General features: G+C 52.3%; 1 protein-coding gene across 3 annotated transcripts in view; it reads left to right on the top strand.

Moving 5' to 3' along the window:
* Positions 1 to 2,139: 2,139 nt before the first annotated feature.
* Positions 2,140 to 19,770, top strand: part of TUFT1 (tuftelin 1) — a 27,188-nt gene continuing 9,557 nt past the window's right edge. Inside the window, exons 1-6 of one of the 3 annotated variants that reach the window (XM_006036238.3) lie at positions 2,140 to 2,271; positions 13,446 to 13,520; positions 14,257 to 14,361; positions 15,156 to 15,242; positions 17,428 to 17,493; positions 18,067 to 18,180. In XM_006036238.3, the coding sequence (XP_006036300.1) occupies positions 2,161 to 2,271; positions 13,446 to 13,520; positions 14,257 to 14,361; positions 15,156 to 15,242; positions 17,428 to 17,493; positions 18,067 to 18,180 (558 nt within the window). In that variant the 5' untranslated portion in view covers positions 2,140 to 2,160. Of the gene's footprint in view, positions 2,272 to 5,521; positions 5,661 to 9,763; positions 9,791 to 13,445; positions 13,521 to 14,256; positions 14,362 to 15,155; positions 15,243 to 17,427; positions 17,494 to 18,066; positions 18,181 to 19,770 lie in introns of those variants that run through there. The other 2 variants (XM_006036239.2, XM_025192505.1) reach the window with 2 other exon arrangements.

Genomic DNA, 19,770 nt, shown 5'->3' with positions numbered 1-19,770 from the left:
TTTTACAGTTAGGGTGGCCAAAATCTGGAACCAACTTCCCAGGGAAGTGGTCCTTGCCCCTACCTTGGGCAAATTCAAGAGGAGGTTGGACGATCACCTGTCTGGGGTCTTGTGAACCCAGCATTCATTCCTGCCTGTGGCAGGGGGTCAGGCTAGATGAACTGTTCAGGTCCCTCCTGACCCTAGCAACTATGAAACTATGGTGGGTCCCATTGACCCAGGCAGGCAGGTAGAGGGGAGGCTGGGCTGGGGGTGAAGCCAAGGGAGTCCTCCTTCCTCTTCCTCATGGGTTTGGAGAGGCAGTTGATGGGCCAGTGGCCCATGGATGAGCTGGGGGAGGGGAGCCCTGGGGCAGGAAGGCACTCATTCAGGGCCTGATCCTGTCCTGGTGGGAGCTGCAGGTGCTCAGTCTCACTCAGGATGAGACCTGGCGGGTGGGAGAGGTGCTCCTGGGGGGTGCTGAGGGCAGCAGCCAGGGCTGTGTTCCTCGTTTGCTGCCTTTAAGGGTGTGTTGCCAGCACCCAGGAGGAGCAGGGCTGGGAAAGGGCCCTACCTTCCCCTGCTGCACCTGGTGCTCACCTCCCTCCTTCCTGGCTACTGGGGCCAGGAGCCCCCAGCGCAGCCCTGCCAGCAGGTAACCGAGCTATTTATCACCCCAGGGCTGGAAGTCAGCTTGGGGGTAGACTGCCGAACTGGTTGGAGGCCACTGAAGTCAGTGCACCGCCTGCCTCTCTCCCCCCAAGGACCAGTGGTGATTTTGTACAGACCCATTCAGTAGAAGGGAAGCCTGAGGGTCCCACCCAGAGCAAAGGAGGAGGCAGGTGTGACACCACCCCTAGGAGATGGGAGGGCTGGGAGCTGGTAAGGAAAAGGTTTATTTCCAGTCCGCAGAGGGCCCTGGCTCCCTGCCCCAGGGGCCTGCAGCAACGCTGGCACTGCCAATGACGGGTGGGAACCGGGAACATCATGTGAGGTGATCTCTGGTCATGCCTGTTCCAGCCACCCATGTCCACAAGGCAGCTGGGAGCTGCCGGGCTGGTTCATCGCGTGCTGTGGGCCTGCTCCCGTGGGACGAGAGAATGTGGGACGTCATCTTGGGCCTGCGATGTGTGGCAGGGAGGCACCCGTGGGGCTCTGTTTACTGAGCAAAGCTCTCTGTCTCCACCTCCTCCTGGCAGCCCTGTTCCTGCAGAGGCCTTGAAGAGCTGCAAAGAGGCCAAATGCTCCGTGCAGGCTCTGAGCCAGGCCTGCCTGGCAGGATGGCACCTGCAGGGCCTGTACTGGCTGAGGGGGTCCCTGCTAGTGGTGCCTGAAGCCCTTGGGGTTTGAGCACCTGAAAATCATACTAGGCCCCCCGGGGGGGGGGGATACGTTTATTGCCATTTTACAGACAGGGAGACTAAGGCCCCACTCTGAGCCAGATGTCCCAGAGGTGTCTCCAACTGGGATGTGGAGCAGCAAAACCTGGTTGTTTGTTGCTGCGGGAGACACTGAGCTGGGCCCCGGGAAGCAGCAGAGCTGGGAGCAGAACCCAGGAGTCTGGGCGGCTTCCTGCTCCAGTCCTGGGACATGCCTGCCCCCCAGCCTGGGGCCAAGAGCAGGACTTCCAGTGCCTTGCCCCCTTGAACTCTTCATCAGAGCCCAGACCTGCTGCTTTAGCAAATGCTTCATGCAGTATTAGCTCTGGTGAGAGAAAAATTAACTGAAATTGTGTCTCTGGGCAAGCTCCAAAACCTTGCCAGGCCGAACCTGTGGGCGAGACACTGCAGGGGATCAGCTCCACCCTCGAGGCACTGGTGGAGCTGTTCCAGAGGCAACAACCCCTTGGGGAATAGGAGGAACTGAGAGATACGTCCTTGGAGCCATCAACCTGGTTCTTGGAGACGGAGTCAGTTCAAGGATGTCAGGCTGGCTCTCATCCCAGCTGCCATCTCACCATGCCACCGTGCCCCAAAGGCTTCCCCAGTGCCACTGAGGCACAACGTTTACCTTGAATCTGCTCCCAGCCTTCTCAGCTCACCCGGGGAGGCCTGATCTCAACCTCCTGGAATGTAGTAATTAGCAGCGAGGAGGGAGGAGAAGGGGAAGCGACCCACCCATCGGCAGGGCAAGCTAATGACTCGTTGGCTTTGCTACAGATGCTTCTGGACAGGAGAGGAGATGGCCTGCGGGAGGTCACTGACCCCACCGCTGCTGCCTTCTGCCATTGAAGTGGGGACAGAAGCCCCGGGTTTCTACTCCTGGGAGGAAGAGGAGCGGGTCCTGCGCCAGGTGAGCACTGCCGTGGCATTGATCCCAGGAGGTGCGACGAGGAAGCAGCAGCAGCTTGGCGAGGGGATCAGACCTGCTGCTCCGGTCCAGGGGCTGTGTCCTCACTCTCTTGCAGGGGGAGATGGTGGCTTCTTGGTCCTGAGAAAGCTGGCTGCTTTGCTGGGGGGAAGGAGGATGAGGACTGGGACATCCCCTCTGAGAGGACATCCCCTCTGCACTGGCTGTGGAGGGGAGCGGGACCCGTTCTCCCAGTCCGGAGGCTGGCGTGGACTGCGTCTGCTGGGCCTTGTACAATAGCCATCTGCACTGGCTAGATGTGGCCAGGCAGGGACCAACAGAAGCCCAGCCCTGTCGGGGATGCGGGTCCAGGTGCCCCTCTGAGCCCCCTCCGTCACAAGGGAGGAAGGCAGGGGCTGCTAGGGCCGACAGGCCCATTGCCAAGGGGGCGGTGAGAGGCTCTGACACGGCGGTGACAGGGGCCACGTCTGTCTCGTGTCCAGACTGAGGGATGGGACCAGTCTCAGAAGGCCCTGGTGGGGTCCGGTTATCGCCCTATCCTCAGAGCAAACCCCAGGCCCAGCGCATGGGCTGCTCCATGAGCCCTCACGTGTACTGAGCCGTGGTCTGTGTTTTCCCTCTGGTTTCGTTGGCACGGGCAGCGGGGAGCAGGCACGGAGAACACCCCACCCTCCTTCCCTTCCTCTGCTTTGAGAGAGAGCCGCTCCAGTGCGAGGCTCCCAGCCGCACCCCCCACGATCCCTGAGCCCTTGATCCCCTTCCAACGCCCGGGCCGGCTCTGCCGCGCAGGGCCTGAGCGGGGAAGCTGGCAGCAGATCAAACACAGCTAACGAGATGGATTCTCTGTGACAACAAACTCACCTTTTGCCTCTGCAAACCCGGTGCTGGGGGGAGAAATTGAGCTCCAGGCTGTTTTGGTGCCTCCCTGGTGAATTGGGAAGGGGCTCGGCTTAAACGAGGTGGGGGCTTCTGGGACCTGTTGCTCACTCGTGTTGGCAGTACAATGTAGTGGTTGGAGCAGAGGAGTATCAGGACTCCTGGGTTCATATTTTGGGTGTGGGAGACTAGGAAACAGGACACCTGGGTCCTTTTGCTGCCTGGATGACTAGCAAGCGTAAGAGAGAAGAGATGCTTTGCTTTTTCATTCTGTTCTGGATTCTCCTGGGCAATTTGGAGGGGTTTTAATCCATCATAATGATCTGCAGTTTTTTCCTCTGCAAAGCGGGAGGGTAACACAGCCCGGTCTCGAAGGGCTGCGAGGTTTTGTGGCTGGCCCGCCGCCTTCTCCGCTGGCACGTAAGCAGAGCTCCAGGAGATTAGGAAAAGGCCGCGTTCCCGGAGCAGCTAGGAGATGGGTGTGTGCCGAAGGAGAAGGCAGGGGAGCCGCACACCTAAAACCAGCACCATTGCAACAGCATGCTGCAATCTCCACAAGGGCGTGAGGGATAAACAGGTCCCAGCGAAGAAATGCCAGAAGACGGCCGCAGCGCGTACAGCCTGCTACATAGCAGAGGGATAACACAACCTTTACTCTTTTTTTTTTCCCCTCGGTAACTCCGGCTCTGGGGAAGGGACTAGAAGACAACCGACAGCCACGTGATGCAGGTATCGCCTCCGTGCGAGTGACTGCAGAGCGAGGGCGTTCCTGCTCAGGGGCTGTGCGTGCTTCTGGCTGGGACCTGAAGCCAGGGGTCCTGGCTAGAGGTCTTGCCCCTCTGCGCAGGTCAGACCGATCCCCAGATTTGGGGTCAGGAAGGAATTTCGCCCCTGGTCAGATTGATACGGAAGGGAGAGGAGTTGCCTTCCTTTGTAGCAGGGGCATGGCCTCTGTCTGGGGTATCTTGAGTCTATATTAACTTTTTACAGCTGCCGCAGTCCACGTTTCCCTGTGGCAGCTTCAGTGTGATGTCTGTCAGGTCAGGGTTGCAATGAGTTGAGATGGTGGATGTGTCTGGGATGGCTTGCACGGGGGGTGATCCTGCCTGGGGCAGGGCGTGGGACTCAGGGGTGACCCCTGGAGCTCCCTCCCAGCATCGTGCCGTCCCTATAATTGTATCCATGGGGTGCGGGGGAAGCTGCCGGTTCAGCCAGATTCGCCAAGGGACCGGACCTGTTCTTGGAGGAAAGGGGCAGCGGTCGCTATTTTACAGATTTCACAGACATTAGGGCTGGAAGGGACCTCGGAAGATCATCGAGTCCAGCCCCCCGCCCAAAGGGCAGGAAGTCAGCTGGGGTCATAGGATCCCAGCAAGATAAGCATCCAGTTTCATCTTGAAGGTGTTCAATGTAGGCGCTTGAACCACCTCCGGTGGCAGGCTGTTCCAGACCTTGGGGGCTCGGACAGTAAAGAAACTCTTCCTTATGTCCAGCCTGAAACGGTCTCGCAGTAGTTTATAACCGTTCGACCTCATCATCCAGCGCAGGGGCGAGGGCACCACAGCTTCCCAACCTTAGATGCTGGAGGCTGGAAACCCAGGTCAGACCCGGGCTCCTGTCTCTTTCGGCGCCTGATCTCTACCACGGCGAGGCCGCTTTGGCTCACAGAGGATCATGGGCGCGAGCCCCAGCTGCTTTAGAGGAGCATTAAGCATGAACTGCTGTGCGCCACGGCCCGTTTGAGGCACGTGCCCCCTGGGAGGGGTTTGCCCCCGCTCGTTTGCAGGGGGACATCCGCTGATTTCTTGGCCCAACTGGAACAAAAACAGGGCTGGGAGCAAAGGGCAAAGGCGGCTCTGGGGGCAGCAGGCAGGGGCTGCAGCCTGGCACGCGCCTCGGGGATAGATACACACAGCGGCTCCACGAAGGAGCCACCAGCCGGGTGCGATGGCACACGGGACCACAGTGGAGCACAGGGTCATTCGCCCTGGTGGGCATGGGATGGAGGGCGCCGCGGTGCAAGAAGCTGAACAGGAGCCACCAGCCTGGCCCCGTTGCCAAGGAGGTTAATGGCACCTGGGGCTGCCTGAGGAGGGGGCGCGCCCCTCTCTCCTGGCTGGGGGCGTGCAGAGCCCGAGGGGTTTTTACTTTATGTTTGCATTAGACACGTATCACAACTACAGAAAATGCCCGGGGGGGCGGACGTGAGGCGACAGCACCAAAGGACCCACTCATTTGCATACGAGGCTCCGCCCCTAACGGCCGCCCGGGGGGCGGGGCGCCTCACCTGCCCGCGGTTGGGCGGGGCTGCCCGGATCCCAGCGGCGGGGGCGTGGCTTGAGGGCGCGGCGCAGGGGCGCGGCCATATATAGTGGGCGGGGCGGCGTGCTTCCCGCTCAGTTGGGCTGGGACTGGACGCGGAGCGACTTGCAGTTATGAACGGGCGCCGGGGCTGGTGCACGCTGGTGGAGGTGCAGCCGGACGTGGAAAGCCCGGTGAGCGGGCCCACGCGTGGGGTGGGGTCTGAGGCCGGGAGGGGGAGGCTGTTGGGGTCGCTGGGTTGAGGTCCCAATGGCTCCAGCCCCCGCACCGTTTAAAATTACTGGTTTCTAACTTCTGGCACCCCAGTGTGTGTTTGCCCCCCCCCTTGCCCTGAGGTGCCTGCCCCTGCTTTGGGGGGGCTGTGAGGAGCCCCCCTGTGAGGCACTGCGGCGGGGGTCAAGCCCCCCTTGCTCCTTCCCCGCTGAGGCACCTATGTGCCATGCCCTGCCCTGGTGTATCTGCTCACCAGCCTGGTGCTGGGGGGTGGGGGTCGGGGCAGTGCCAGCATTGGGCCGACTCTAGCATGACCCGGGCTCTGAGGTGCGTGTGATCTCCCTGGCAGGGGAGTGGGACGGGGCCCCTGACTCAGTTTCACAAACGGGAGGTAAGGTTCGGGGACAGAGCAGCTCCCCCAAAGATGGGTGATGAAGACCCCGCTATCCACCACCCTGCGCCGCTTGCTGCTGCTGCTTTGTTTGGCTTTAGAGAGCTGCCATCATCATGGACTATGAACTGGATGATCACCGCTTGACATGTGGCAAACATGGCTCACGGCTCTGCACTGAGCTCTTCCTGCCGCGTCCTGCTTGCTTTGACTTGCGAAGATGTCAAACTCTGTCGGGCTCCCGTCAAACTGCGATCTTGTGCTTTGCTCTCATCCATCCATAACCTTCTGCATGTGTTTTAGTTACTCTCAAAGCCCCACATCTTCCGTGCGGATTTAAGCTATCAATCACTGTCCGCATGGCGTGTAGATTGATTTTTTTTTTTTTTTTATGGGAATCAAAGCCATAGGTACATCTTGTCTGCAACACTTGCTGCTGGTGGGAACGAACTATAAGAGCCCTGGTAGGTGGCTGCAAAAGGACCTTCCTAGAGACTAACGTGACCAGAAGTGGCGAACGCTTCATCTTCAGCTGTACGTGGATTTAAAACACTTCTTGATGATGCACGTCTTGCAATGATTATTGCCTTTGTGGAAAATTCAAATGTGCGACATGCAGTCTCTCTAGTATGCGAGCGCAAATAACAATGTACCGGTTGTGCCAGAAGAATTCCACACTTCTTGTTACTGTTCTTAATTTGCCTGTAGTCAGGATTTTAATTACTATGGGATTTCAATAATGAGAGCAGAGTAATTTGATTTGTCAGCTGCTGCTGGTAGTCAATAGGTTAGGGTTGCTAGGGGCTCGATTACAGTGCAGCCTGTGGTTTTTTTTTTTTTTTTCTTATTGTTCCCTTCCCCTGAATTGCATTCAGCCGGACCCATTTTTTGTAAGCAGGCCAGTGGCTGGTTTTTTTTGGCTTGGATTCTTCTTGAGTTTAGTAATAAAGCAGAGGCCAAAATGCCCAGGAATTCAGACCTGGCTTACCTCAGACCCCTATGTCTTTAGGGAGGAGGGAGTGCGTTGTCACAACATGCCGGCAGCCATCCTGTGTCAGCCACCTGATCCAACTTTCTCTCTCCATGAGGTATTAAGCAGGAGTGAAATCTGTTTTTTAATTCCATAGGGTGGAGTCCAGGGTGGAAACGCGAAGATCTGGATTTTGTCTGTTCAGTTCTTCTGCCAAATTAATCTTGTCTGTGTTGAATTTCTCACTCTCGTGCCAGCATCTCCTGCTGATCTCTTTGTTCGCAAGAAGCCCATCGAATGTGACTCATCTTTCAAATCTCCTACAGAGAATCCTAATTCCCCGGCAGCCTTTCTGACCATATAAGGAACAACAATCGGTGCCTTGTGCATGCATGTCCAATGTGTTTATTGCCGTAACAAGTGCTTCTGCAATCGTTTGCATCTTCAGAACACTTGATAAACGAATGGCAGACAAGGTTCTTTGGGTAAATCCTGGATTTTATTTATCGGATTTACCCAAAGAACCTTGTCTGCCTATGTCCTTAAATCAGCGTGGCTACAACCTACGCCCCTGAAACACTGGTAATTTAATTGCTCTTTGCAGTATCCCTCATGGTCAAGTCCTGTTCCTATTTTGTAAAGGGACTGAGATGAAGTGATGTGACAGGTTAAAAAGTTGAGGCAGTGTTGCTGTCAAGGATTTATGACTCAGTGCAATGAGGTAAACAGTTTTCTGTCTTTACTCCATGCCTTGAAGTCTTCAGAGCCTCGTTTTCTTCCCAAGTTTTTTTTCCCTTGCCTCTAGACAGGTTTGCAGGGGAGAGATCTGTGCTCAGAAGCTCTCCTCCTGATCGGATCCACTTGTCCTCCTGCTTGCTTTGATACTAGGGCAAGAGACGTGTGCTCCCAAAACAAGATCTGAAATGAGCAGATCCAGTGCATGGGAAACCTGTCCCTATTTCCCTTTCTGAAGTGACTTAGCTTCAGTTGTGCAGGAAGTAGGCTCCTTTGAACAACTTAAATCTTGTGTCCTGAGCAATTTTCATAACCTCGCATCTCTTACTTGGTCCCCACAGCTGTATTGCTGCTGCCAACCATGAATAAACCTTGTGGTCGAGATATCTGCTCATTATTTAAAACCCAAAGCTTCTCTAAATGGCGACAGTCTCTTACCAGAATGCAAGTAAGAATTGACCCAAATTGCCCAGCCGCTGCTTGTCAGTCAATGGTTGTGAATTCTCTATGCATGTGTGCCAGGATGGATTTGGGGTGGGGGTGTACTGCTGCACTTGCACCCCTCCTTGATTCTTGGTTCACCCATTGTTTAAAACCAACTGCTTGGCAGTGCTGAGGGATTCATTTGAATGTCATGGCTCATTATAATCTACCTGATTCCTTCCAAACACTTCATTCCACAGGTGTTAAACGACCCTCTCTCCTAAAAAGTCTTGATGTTCCACCTATCAAGCCAACCTTTGTTCTGCCATTCTGCTGTCTGTTCTCTGCTTCTGGTTGGGTAGCTCCTATTTCACAACTTTGCATATCGTTTTGAATTCATTCTAATGAAGTTACATTTGCTTGGCTTCAGTCTAACCACATAATCCAGCCTTAGGTCCCTGGTGTTTTAGTAACGCTTCTAGCTTATTTTTAACTAGAGAAAAATATGTTGTTTGATAAGTGGTGATGGATGCATCTCACCATCTGCACCCCCCCTTCTCAAAATCCTAGATCTGCCCATGCATGTGTGTTGGTGCTAAAGGCAAACAAGGATCTTTGGGTAAATCTGATATCTTTTATCAGACCAACTCAAATAGTTGAAAAACTTCTTCCAAAAAATATTTAGCTCTTGATGCTAAAGAGCTTTTAATAGGGTGAAATAACCACTGGCTCTCTGCTGCCCAGAGGCTCATATGATCTTGCCTGAGATGTTGCCACGTGATGTTTGTTTGAAACGAGGCTTTTTCCTTGGAAGCACACAGCTCTTCTTGCCAACCTGGGTGTGCTTGCCAACCTGGGTGTGCAGAACATGTTCTGCCTAGGGTTGAGAATCAAATTTTTTTTTTTTTTTTTGTGTATAAATTGGCAGTGCTTAAGGTTGTTTGGAAAGATCCCGGGAAGAAAACCAGAGCTGGCTTCAGCAAGCTCCCAAAGGTTAAACCCATGTTAGAGAGGATTTGTCCCTGATATAACCTTTCTGGAGTTTCCAGAGTCAACCATATGCCAGCTGGAGCTCTTGGGGAAGGTGTAAGGTTGGGCTTGTCCTGGTACTGTCCCCTTCAAATCTCCTGGGGTTCTTAGGTCCTTTTGTGAAGTGAGCAGCTACCTGCATGTGTTTAGCCAGGCAGCCACTTTGGGATTGTGTTCATACTTCTTTTTGTACGTTTCATTCTTCCAGAAAGTTAATCTCAGCAGAAAAGGAGCTGGCTAATTACTTATTGCAGGGTGTTGTCAGAATAAGGAAGTAAGCCGAACCTGGAAAAAGCAACCGAAATGTGAGTCAGCTCCTACCATCTGCAGGTGCAAACAGCTGGACAGGGCCTTTTTTTCAGGTTGCTGGTTTGATTTTTTTTTTTCAGATGACTTTCTTCAGGCTGGGATCTAGATTCCAAGGTGTTTGCTCACGACATTTCAAACCATCTCCTTTGTTGGGCAGGTTTTTGCAGTGTACATGCAGACCTGTGGCAGGGTGACTCACTGCCCAGCCCTGCTCCAGCGGCATGTTCAACACGGTGCGTGTTCTCCCTGCTTAGAAGCACACATTGTGGGTTGGCCTTGGCACTTTTTCCCCCAGAGGAATGGACTTTTTCATTTCTCCCTCACCCACTGCTGGTCCAAAGCAGACACATTCCCTCTTACATCAGTGCCAACACACCAGTTTTCTCCTAACCTCTGTGTATTGAAAAGTTCACTGAATCTGTACCTCTGCCTCTGCTTGCTCTTGTCCTTTTTCATGATTGATTCCCATCTGCCTCCCAAGAACTACCACACCAAGTTTTCCTCTCTCTGGTCTAGAGTTGCTGCTGTCAAATTTCTCCTTGGGGCTTAATGCTGATGGCAATGATCTCACTGAACTTTTAGCATCTTCAGGTCTTTTCTTGAGGCAAGAGGTGTCCGTGGGTGGATCTAGGGCTTTGAAAAGGGGGTACAGATGGTGTGATGCATCATCACATAGACACAACACATTTTTCTCCAGTTAAAGAGAAACTAAAAGCTTTACTAATATGCTACGGGGCTAGTGCTGTATTATTCAATTCAGTTATTCAAAAAGCCAGTCATTTCTACACCTGAGTTAATATAACCACACCTGAGTTAAGGTGTTTAGCTAGAGCTAAGAATAGTTTGCAAGGCTGTGAAGTAGAGGAGAGGCATTACCAGGAATGATGAACAAACAGCAGTGATGCAGGGAAAGTTTGCATAATAGAGCAGAAAGGCCAGTAAAGGAAAGAGAGTCTTTAACACCTGCAGAGTGGAGAGAATAGCAGGATCATGAGCCACAAAATCAATTGACTGCCTGCCTAGAAATGCTGCCGCCCCTTCCAGGCAGTTGGTTTTAAAATTTAGGTGGAGCAAGACTCAAGCGGGTGCAACTACACCACTGCCCCAACCCTAGATCTGTCCCTGCACGTGCCCACTGGAAGTGGATGGAGCAGCGATCTTTGAAGTTTGGTTCCCTGTGGGAGCCAGTTGCAAGGAACTTCAGAACCTAAAGATCAGATCTCCTAAACCATTTGAGCACCACCATTCACTGCCCACTGTTCAGAAAGGCTCCGGTCTTTGTGACATGAAAATAGGGTGAGGGTGGCTTTCAGCGTTGGTATTGGGCCAGGTGACAGAGTGCTGGAGGCCAGATCTGGCTTGTGGGCTGCAGGTTGAGTACCCCTGGTCTAGCTGCTTTGAAAGACCCCCAGCTCGTTAGCTGCCAACAGGTCTTTTGCATGAAGAAGCTCTGGTGAAGTATGTGCTAAAACTGAGGATACATTTTCATGAAATTACTTGACCTTAAGTGATGCTAAAACTTAGCCTGTTCAGCAAGCGACTTCTGATTTGGGATTTAACTGCTGCCACACTTCTCTCCTGTTATATAATTAGTTTCTCAGAATAATTTAATTGCCCTTTATGTAAATAGCCAGAGAAATAGGGCATGGGGGTGAAGCAATCCGAGCGTGTGAGTGGAGTGGCGAGAGCAGGACTGCATCGGAGAATCACTTCAATAGAAGGAAATGCTGGTAAATAATGGCTTTGGGCCAAGAATACAGGTTGCCTGCAGGAGGGTTTCTTGTGTCCTGTGGTGTTGGAATTGGCAGGAGAGGAATATACCCTGACTATTTTGACAGTAAATATAGGTGTTCTTTTGGAATCTACTTCCTGGTGTGCTGTTTTTTTCTGAAGCCTTTGCTCAGATGGCGTGTGGAGATATTGCTGTAAGCCTATGGCGTAGGGCAGGGCTGCTCAACTCCAGCCTGTGGGTCAAATCCAGCCCATGGGGCTCCCCACAGGTTGGGAAATTTGCAGGGGGGAGCAGTGGCAAATACTGCCACCCCTCCCCTACTGCAAGATTCCCAAACCCTATATAGCTGGATTGCAGCCCAGCCATGCCCCCTCTCCTTCTCCCTGCATGGCCAGGGCCAGGCTACTCCCTCGTCCCTCATGGCTGGATTGGGGCTGGTCTACAGCCTCTTCCTGTACCACTGTGGCTTGCTTGGGGCCAGACAATGCCCGCTTCCACCCCTGTATGGCCAGCTTAGGGCCAGTCTATGCCCCCTCCTTTGCCCCTTTCCCTGTTTCTCATTGTGGCTGGCTTCCACTCTTTTCCTCTGCAGCTGGGTTGGAGCTTTCCCTCTGCAGCTGGATTGGAGCTGAGCTGCTCCCTGACCCTCAGCATGACTATATTGGACCCTGCCTCTCACACCCCATGCACCACATCTGGCTCAGCAGCTGGATCGGGCCTGTGTCCATCCAGCCCACAGGGCAAAAAGGTTGGGCACCACTGGCGTAGGGGAGTTTCTTGCTGACAGAAACACCTTTGCAGCTTGGTGCGGAGTTGGTCTGACAGCTGTTGTCAGCCCTGCACTCCGAGATGCAACTGCCCACCTGTGCCTGGCAGCTCGCTTGTCATGTTCCAGCCGCCCATTTGCTCCTTATGCTAATACTGACATGAAGTTCAGGGGGGAGGGCAAACCCCTGTAAAAGGATTACACGTGGGATGTTTTCCTTTGCATGGCAGAGCTATGGCTGCTGGAGAGTGTGTGGAACTCTGTCTACTCGTGGCAGTGCCAAGTTGCCAGGCTTTCGGCTGGAGGAGCAGGGGGGGCTCTGGTCTGGGGGGTGTAAACTCTTGCCTCTTAGGGGAAAAACCGCTGGTGCCGCAGAACCAAGGAACCTGAGCTCCTGCTGACTGAGCTGTGTAACTGGGACCCCTGCCACACATTACACCTATTGCACAGTTGCCTTGTGACTAGCGCAGTAAATGTAAACTGCCTGTATGTGCAAATTAACTTAAAGTCCAGCCAGCTGTACAGCTAGTGCTTGAAAACACATAGCTTTATAGCTGGCTTCCCTCCAGCTTGAATTTGCACCTGTAGGTAGTCCTGTGGCTGGGAGACCGTAGCTGCTGCCGTCTTCCAGTTGCTGGGGAGCATGATGCACTTCTGGGGTTGAGAGATTGTAAGGCAACATGGTTTCCCAGCCGCAGGGGTTCGGGGACTCTCCAGGCAGTGGCTGGGAGATCGTGATTGTGTGGATCGTGCATTAGATCCCATCGTGACTTTATCTGTAGCTGTAGAGGAGCCTGTATTTGTCCAGCTGCTGCTCTGGGCCCCTCAAGCACAGACTGGGGTGATGAGCCCCCGTGCTGGCTTGTTCCCCTGTCTGACACCCCCAGCACTGGCACTGCACTGTTCTTGGGGAGAGTGGCTTTGCACAGCCTTGACTGCCTGGGGCTTTCCCTGCCCATGCAGGGTGCTTATGTTGTCTCAAAGGCAGGGACCAATTCCACCATCCTTGGTGCTTCACCCTGGAGGAGCTTGTCACCTGTCACACTTGGTAGCAGCCTCATGTATACAGCATCCCCCAAATAACCCTGTTGCACACATGCTGAACATGTCCTTTCAGGATGGGGCTGATGTAATCTTTCCAGCCCACCAGTGCCACCCAGATGGCATCTCCTCAAAGGAGATGAAACCAGAAGTTGCCCTTGTTACTTGTGTTCCTCCCATCACTGGAAGGAGTTTGAGGGGTGCAGATAGATCTGCCTTGTAGGTTGGCATTTGAGGCTGGCATTAACTGCATTGCACTGGGAGAGGAGAGAGAGTTTCCTCTGACTGCGGCTGCGGAGGGGGCAGCCCAACTCCTTTGTAACATCCAGCTTTGGCATTCTTGTTTCAGGATAGTGTGACGGTACTGCGGCTGACTCTGCAGAATGACCCGTCGGGCAGCTGGCGGGAGCCAGTTAAGCAGAAGGTGCGTATCCCTTGGTGCAAACACCCTGCTGCCTGCATAAATGGCAACTCGTTGCTTGCCCTGATTGGAGTTGTATCAAACATGATGGGATGTTTGACTGATTTCAGAGGAGTGGAAGTGCTCCTGCGTCTCCTCTCCCTTGGCTTGCCTGTCTGCATCGTTCCCATTGTATTAACTCCAGGGAGGGGGAGAAGAGTTTTGGCAAGGGATCTCAGTGATCTGTACCACTTGTTACAATGGAGAGACCCCAGTCTATGGACCTCTGCAGTTCACATTGCTCTGTGGAAACTTATCTCCAGCACTGCACTTCACACAGCCTCCATTTGTTGGAGGGCTGCAGGTTGATGGCTGAGGTGCTCTGTGCTAGGAGCTGGGCAGGCTGTTTGAGCCAGTTGCCACTGTCTAAGCCAGGGTGTCAAAGATGCAGCCTGTGGGCTGGATCTGGCCAGTGGCGCCCCATCATATGGGCCCTGAATCATGCTGCACATGGTGTCTCTGGCTGGTCCAGGGTCTTAACTGGATGCAGCACCCACCCAGCTGGCATTCTCAGAATAATAGCCTTGGGTTCCAGACTGACTGGGGTGGATGCCACGTGTGGTATGGGTACTGTATGTAGCATGGGTCCCAGACCGCCTGGAGCACGTGCAGAATTGGGTGTGGGGTGGGGGAAGAGGGCTCTAGGCTAGATAAGTTTGACACCCCTGATTTAAGTCTCTTGCTATGTTATCCCTTGCAGCCAGTTGGAAAGGCCTTTGCCATGGTGGCCAACAAGTCAACCAACAGTCACTCCCTGGCTTCAGAATGCATCAAATCCAATGACGGCCACGAGGAGATCATCAAGGTTAGAGACGGCTGCGCTCCCCAGCCAGTCGGAATGAACTTCCTTGGGGACTTGCATGAAGCTAACCTCACTGCTTAGTGCAGACTTAACCTAGGGCTGGACTCTACAAGCAGGGAATCAGCCACCATAATCATGTGCACCCTTAAGTGGGGAGAGAGCTGGCTGCCACATTTGCACAGCAGCTTTCCCTGAAACGGTCTAGTCTGAAGTGAAGCTGTCTCGCCTTGATCCAGTTACTTGCCTTCCCCTGACTTCAGCAGTGCTGCTGAGTAGTGTTTCCATGTTTAGAGGCAGGAACTGGATTCAGTTAGCATGAACTGGCCCAAATAGGAGCTCTGAGAACCGAAACAACAACAAAAAACCTAAGTGTTTTTAGGGTTTGCTGGGAGAGCGTAGAGAAATGCTTTAAAATCTAAGTGTGAGGGGCAAAGATGTTTTGTTGGGGGGTGATCTCTGTTATTGAACCAGTTGCCTGGGTGGTGTAAAGCTGAACACTTTCGAATGCAACCATTCTTCATCTGGTCAGAGCATGACAGGCAGACCCCAGCAGTCTCCACTGCTGATCAGCTCTGCTGGAAAGAGCAGGCTAGAGGCAGTGGTTTTCAAAGCAGGTTGGAATTGCTGTCGTTTGGGTGTATGGGTCTCAGCAGCAACCTGGCGAAGGCAGGATTGGAAGAAAAGGACAAGTCTTTGAGGGTTTTGAAGGACTTGGGGCTTTGTTCATTGTGTCCGACTGGAACAATTCTGGGCTCTTGGAGCCATTTCACAGGTGCATCTGTTTGTCTCCGATTCAGGTTTACCTCAGAGGAAGGAGTCAGGAGAAGGCAAAGCCAGAGGAAAGCATCAGCCAGCTGAAGAGGGACGTCCGTTACGTCCAAGAGGTAACTATCTGTGGCTTGTGGCTGAGCAGGAGGGTTCAATAGGAACTTAACTGCTTGAATTCCTTCCATGTCTGTGCCCTCGGGTCCGGGAGCCGTGTTGGAAACTTCTTTCCTGGCACTTGCTTTCTGCGTAAAGAAATCTTTCAGCTCAGATATTTCCCCACTTTGCTCCTGCCCCAGGTTCTGGGCACAGTGGTCTATGGTTGCAGGGGCTTCTCAGACTGCCTTGATGGCTCAGGTGTGAGTGGGCTGCCCAAGCCGCCTTCTCTGTGCCCAGGCAAGCTGACGCCAGAGCTGTACCCTCTGTTGTGCTGACTTGCCTGGACAGGGCTGTGCTCAAATCAGGCTCCTGGAAATTAACTTGCCCTGACTAATTGCTCTGCTGCACAGCCTGGATTTGAATGGCTGAGCTCTCCTGTGCCATGCCTGGGCACATATCCAGAGCTACTCCTTAGGTGGCAGCTTCTTGGGGCTTGCCCCACCTTTGAGGAGGGAAGAGGCACTTTAAGGGTGAACTCTTCCCTTTCCCCATTGCAGCCACAATGGGGGTGTGTGATATTTAGAAGGCAGAGAGCTGGTTGTAGGCAGTGGAGGGTTGAGATCAATGCCTGGGTTCTTGCTGGGCTGTCTTGCTTGTCTCCATAACTCTGCTATGGGGATTTCTTGAAGAAAAAAATGGGAACTGTTGGTATTGCCTCTTACTGTTGTAACTGCAACCCAGATGTAAAGTAACTGGAATAGTCTAAATGCTTTTGGAAGCTAATTTTTTAAAAGTACCAAGGCCTCAGCCATCCCTAGCATGTTAGAACCACTGATGATTGCTCTCTAAGCTGCTAAGATCCTTCATCTTTTGCGTATGGTATTTAAGCTTCTGGGGCATCGATATTACAGCTTGCTTGTAAGTTGTCCTGGTGAGTTTTGTGCGGGTGAGTCGCTTCCCTGTCTGGTTGAAACCCATACAAGTGACAAGCTTCAAGGCAAAGTTTTTTTTTCTTCAATACCAACTTAGGCCTGGTCTAACCTTAAGCTGAAATGTTCTCATGCTGCCGGAACAATGAAAGCCATAACTGACCCAGTCAATGGCAGTTCTTATGTGATGTTCTTATGGTCTAATGTGACCCACATAGTCCAGGCACATGTTATGCTTTATTATCAAGACCCTGGATCAGTGATGAGGGTGGTCCAAAGTGATAGTTGCAGCATCCCCTGTTCCCACTTAATGCCTGCTCTTGAGCAAGGTGCTTAAAATGCTCTGTATTATGAAGTATTAATATCTCCACTTGGTTTTGGTATTGCCAGAGCAGCGATCCTTAACACTAGTGCTGCAGTTCCTTTTCTTTGGATTTTGGTATCTTAGGTGCAAAGGGTGTGTGTGCGCGTGCACGCATTTCCAAGGGACCCAGACACGTGGGACAGTGTGTGGTAGCTGCTCCCCTGATGTCTGTGAAGAGTAGCCTGTGAGTGACAAGGATGATTAATAACAGATTAGTGGCTCCTTGGGGGCATCACTCAGTTGTCCACAGCTGCGCTTCATCTTTAAACCAACTCGGTAAGATGAGGAAGCCATTAGCTGGCAATAGGACGGGCCAGCCACTAGCCATAAAATCAACCTGATACAAGACCCGCCTTGTCCGAGCTCACATGCCACATGTGATGTCTTCCCAGCCCATTCTGGGCATCTGTGCCAAGTTTGATTTATATGACAAAGCAGCTGGTGCTGTTTCTGAAGCCAAAGCTAAATGGACTTGCATTTAGCAGGCTAGAACTTCTTTGAAGAATCTGCGGGAAGAGATAAGTAATAAACCTGAGAACCCACAAGGAGCTAAGAGCAGCCTGCGGCCTGCCCAGGTAACGGGGATCTCCCTTGCATCAAATTGCTGTGACACTTCACTTGCCAAAGGCAGACATGAAGTCATGGCAAAGTGCACCCTTGGGATTGATGTCTCCATGGCTGAACAAAAGCTGCTGGAGATGCTGAAGGAAGATCTGCAGAAGCCAGTGATGATTGCATCTGAACTGCCAGTTAATTTCAAGGGTGCCCTAATATCAAAATTACCACCTTCTTTAATCATTACAGTCTTGCAGGGATCTCTACCAATCAGTAGCTTGCATGGCTTCTGTCTAAGTTGTGAGCCCAGTTTTTTAAGGAGGGCTCATGATGCTTTTGTTTTTTTTTTTCTCATAGGTCACGCTGGAAAAACAGAATGGAGTCTGGCACCCCGAGAGCTTGCATACCAGCTCTGTGGGCCAGGTGTGTAATGGAAACAGAGAGGGGCTTCAGAGCAGTTAATGTGTTCTCATTTGTTGAGCTCAGGGGAGTAGATTCAAGGCTGAGCCACATCTGCTGCATAATTCCCTCTTTGCTCTCTGAAGCGCAGGCATATTATGCTGACCTTATTTGTACCTGGTAAGAACTTGAGTGCATTTTCACATGCATTGTGTTGCAAGGTTTTTTCACAAGAGCCTTGTGGATACAGGGAAAATTTAAGGGGTCAATTCTGTCTGAAGTGGATGGAGAGAGGCGATTGGCTGTTAGCCTTAAGTCTGGCAGAAAGTAGGACATAGGTAGTTTCTTAGACACCGACTGGGTCAGAGGGGCTCGAGCTTCCGTAGGTAACATCCTTCTCCATTAGATACTGTGAAAGGCTTTCTGAACCAGTTACTATCTAAGGTGCCACCCTGCCCTCTTACCCTGATAGCCTCTTACCCTTGAGCTATGTTGCACTGAGGTTAAGAGTTCTGACGCCATGCATGCAGAGAGGAGATGGGTCTGCTTGGCCAGAGGCCAGGTGATGACGGAATTCCCCTGTTCATATGTCCTCAGGAGGAGGATTATGTGGGTGAAGACGTGGAGAAAATCCGGGAGACAGCAAAGAGACTGTTCACGAGGCTGCAGGAAACAGAGAAGCGACACCAGTTGGACAGGAAAGCCTTTGAGGTGAGTAGGCAGTGACATCCACTGTGGAGAGAGCAATGTGTAAGCCTGCCTGAGCGACTTGCTTCAGCATGCCACAGGGGGCTGAGACCAATAACCCCTCTTCTCTCCATGCAGCGGTTACCAGCTGTTAGAAGTGAATGGGGAAAGATGATATGCACATTAAGTATTATAAACCCTACTCACGCTTGGGTAGCTTTTAGCTGTTGATTTTAAAAAACAAAACAATTCTAATAAGTCCAATCAAAGCAACACCAAGCCATGAGACAAAAAGACAAGTCCCCAGGTTCCTTAAATCAATGGATTTCAACCTGTTAAGACTCAAGGTGCCCCTTGAAAAATGCCAGCTTAGTTTTCACTCTTTTTGTGACTACAGAAAAAGAACTCCAAAAGACCACAGCTATGGATTTCTATTTGCAATCTCTGGGTTTCTCTTGAAGTTATGGTTGCATACCTAACAATGTTAACATTGTGCAGCACCCCACAGTACCCTTGAAAGGATCTTAAGGCACTCCAGGGTGCTGCGGCACCCTTGTTAAGAATCGCTGTAAGTTAGTGGAGACCTGTATTTGGTGTAGTCATTAGGCAGAGCCCGGTTGAATTTCCACACTGGTTTTCTGATTCACACAATCTGTCTCCAGGAAATGTAGCCATGAAGAGGCCCTTGCTCAGGACCAATTTCGGCCAGTCTTTTCCTTAGCCACCTCCAGGTCCTAACTCTTTCCATTACCTTGAGGACTTTCTGTGAACACTTGTTGTGCTCATCTGGGCACGAGTTGCCCAGATAGTGTAGGTGGTGGAGCCTGTTCTCTTAATCGGAGGGTTCAGGGTTAAGCAACCACCTGCCTGAGCAGGTGCTCTGTTGTGCAGTAGGTCAGACTAAGCTACCTCTTTGCTGGTAAAACAGTCGGTGAGCTTGGGAAGTGTTGCCTCTGCTTTATAGATGGGGAGACACAGCCAAAGAAATGAGACAACTCTCTCAATGGTTTTGCCAGGAGTCTGAAGTAGAGCTGAGCACAGACCGTAGCTCCTGTGTGCCCTAGTCCTGCCTTCTCCAGAGAATCATAGCTTTCAGACTTGGGTTGCCTCCAGGTTGTCGGGGCCGAGGGGCTGTGGCCAGCAGCCTGGGCACGTGAGCCGGGGAAGTCAGCACGGCGGACTAGAATTAGGCACTGACACGTGGAGGTTGATTAAAGATTGTTTTACTTACACCGTAGATGGTCGCGGTGTAGGCAGGAAAATTTGCTTGGTTACAGTTGTAGATGGAAGAAAAGAAGAAAACTCGAACGATGAGAGCTCTCTGAACCGATACGAGAGTCCGAGCTGTGACTCTCAACGAGCGCGCAGGGTAGGGATACGTCCAGGATCGTTCGGTGACGGGGAGAGACTCTTGATGGCTGATCAAACCACCATTCGGTCTGAGATTTACGTAGAAGTCCATGAGGTAATCGTGGACTCCTTGCCGGAATTCTCTCAGATTTCTCCCGGAATTCTCGGAATCGGGGTTCTCAGGATCCTCCTGAGATTCTCAGAGATCTCCGACTTGGGCGGAAACTGCTCAAGCCTCTTATACGGCTAGCAAGCCAATCGCTA

Source organism: Alligator sinensis, unplaced genomic scaffold, assembly GCF_000455745.1.
Source record: "Alligator sinensis unplaced genomic scaffold, ASM45574v1 scaffold880_2, whole genome shotgun sequence".
NCBI lineage: Eukaryota > Metazoa > Chordata > Crocodylia > Alligatoridae > Alligator > Alligator sinensis.
Note: the sequence above shows the minus strand (reverse complement) of the source record. Positions and strands in the feature narration are given on the sequence as shown.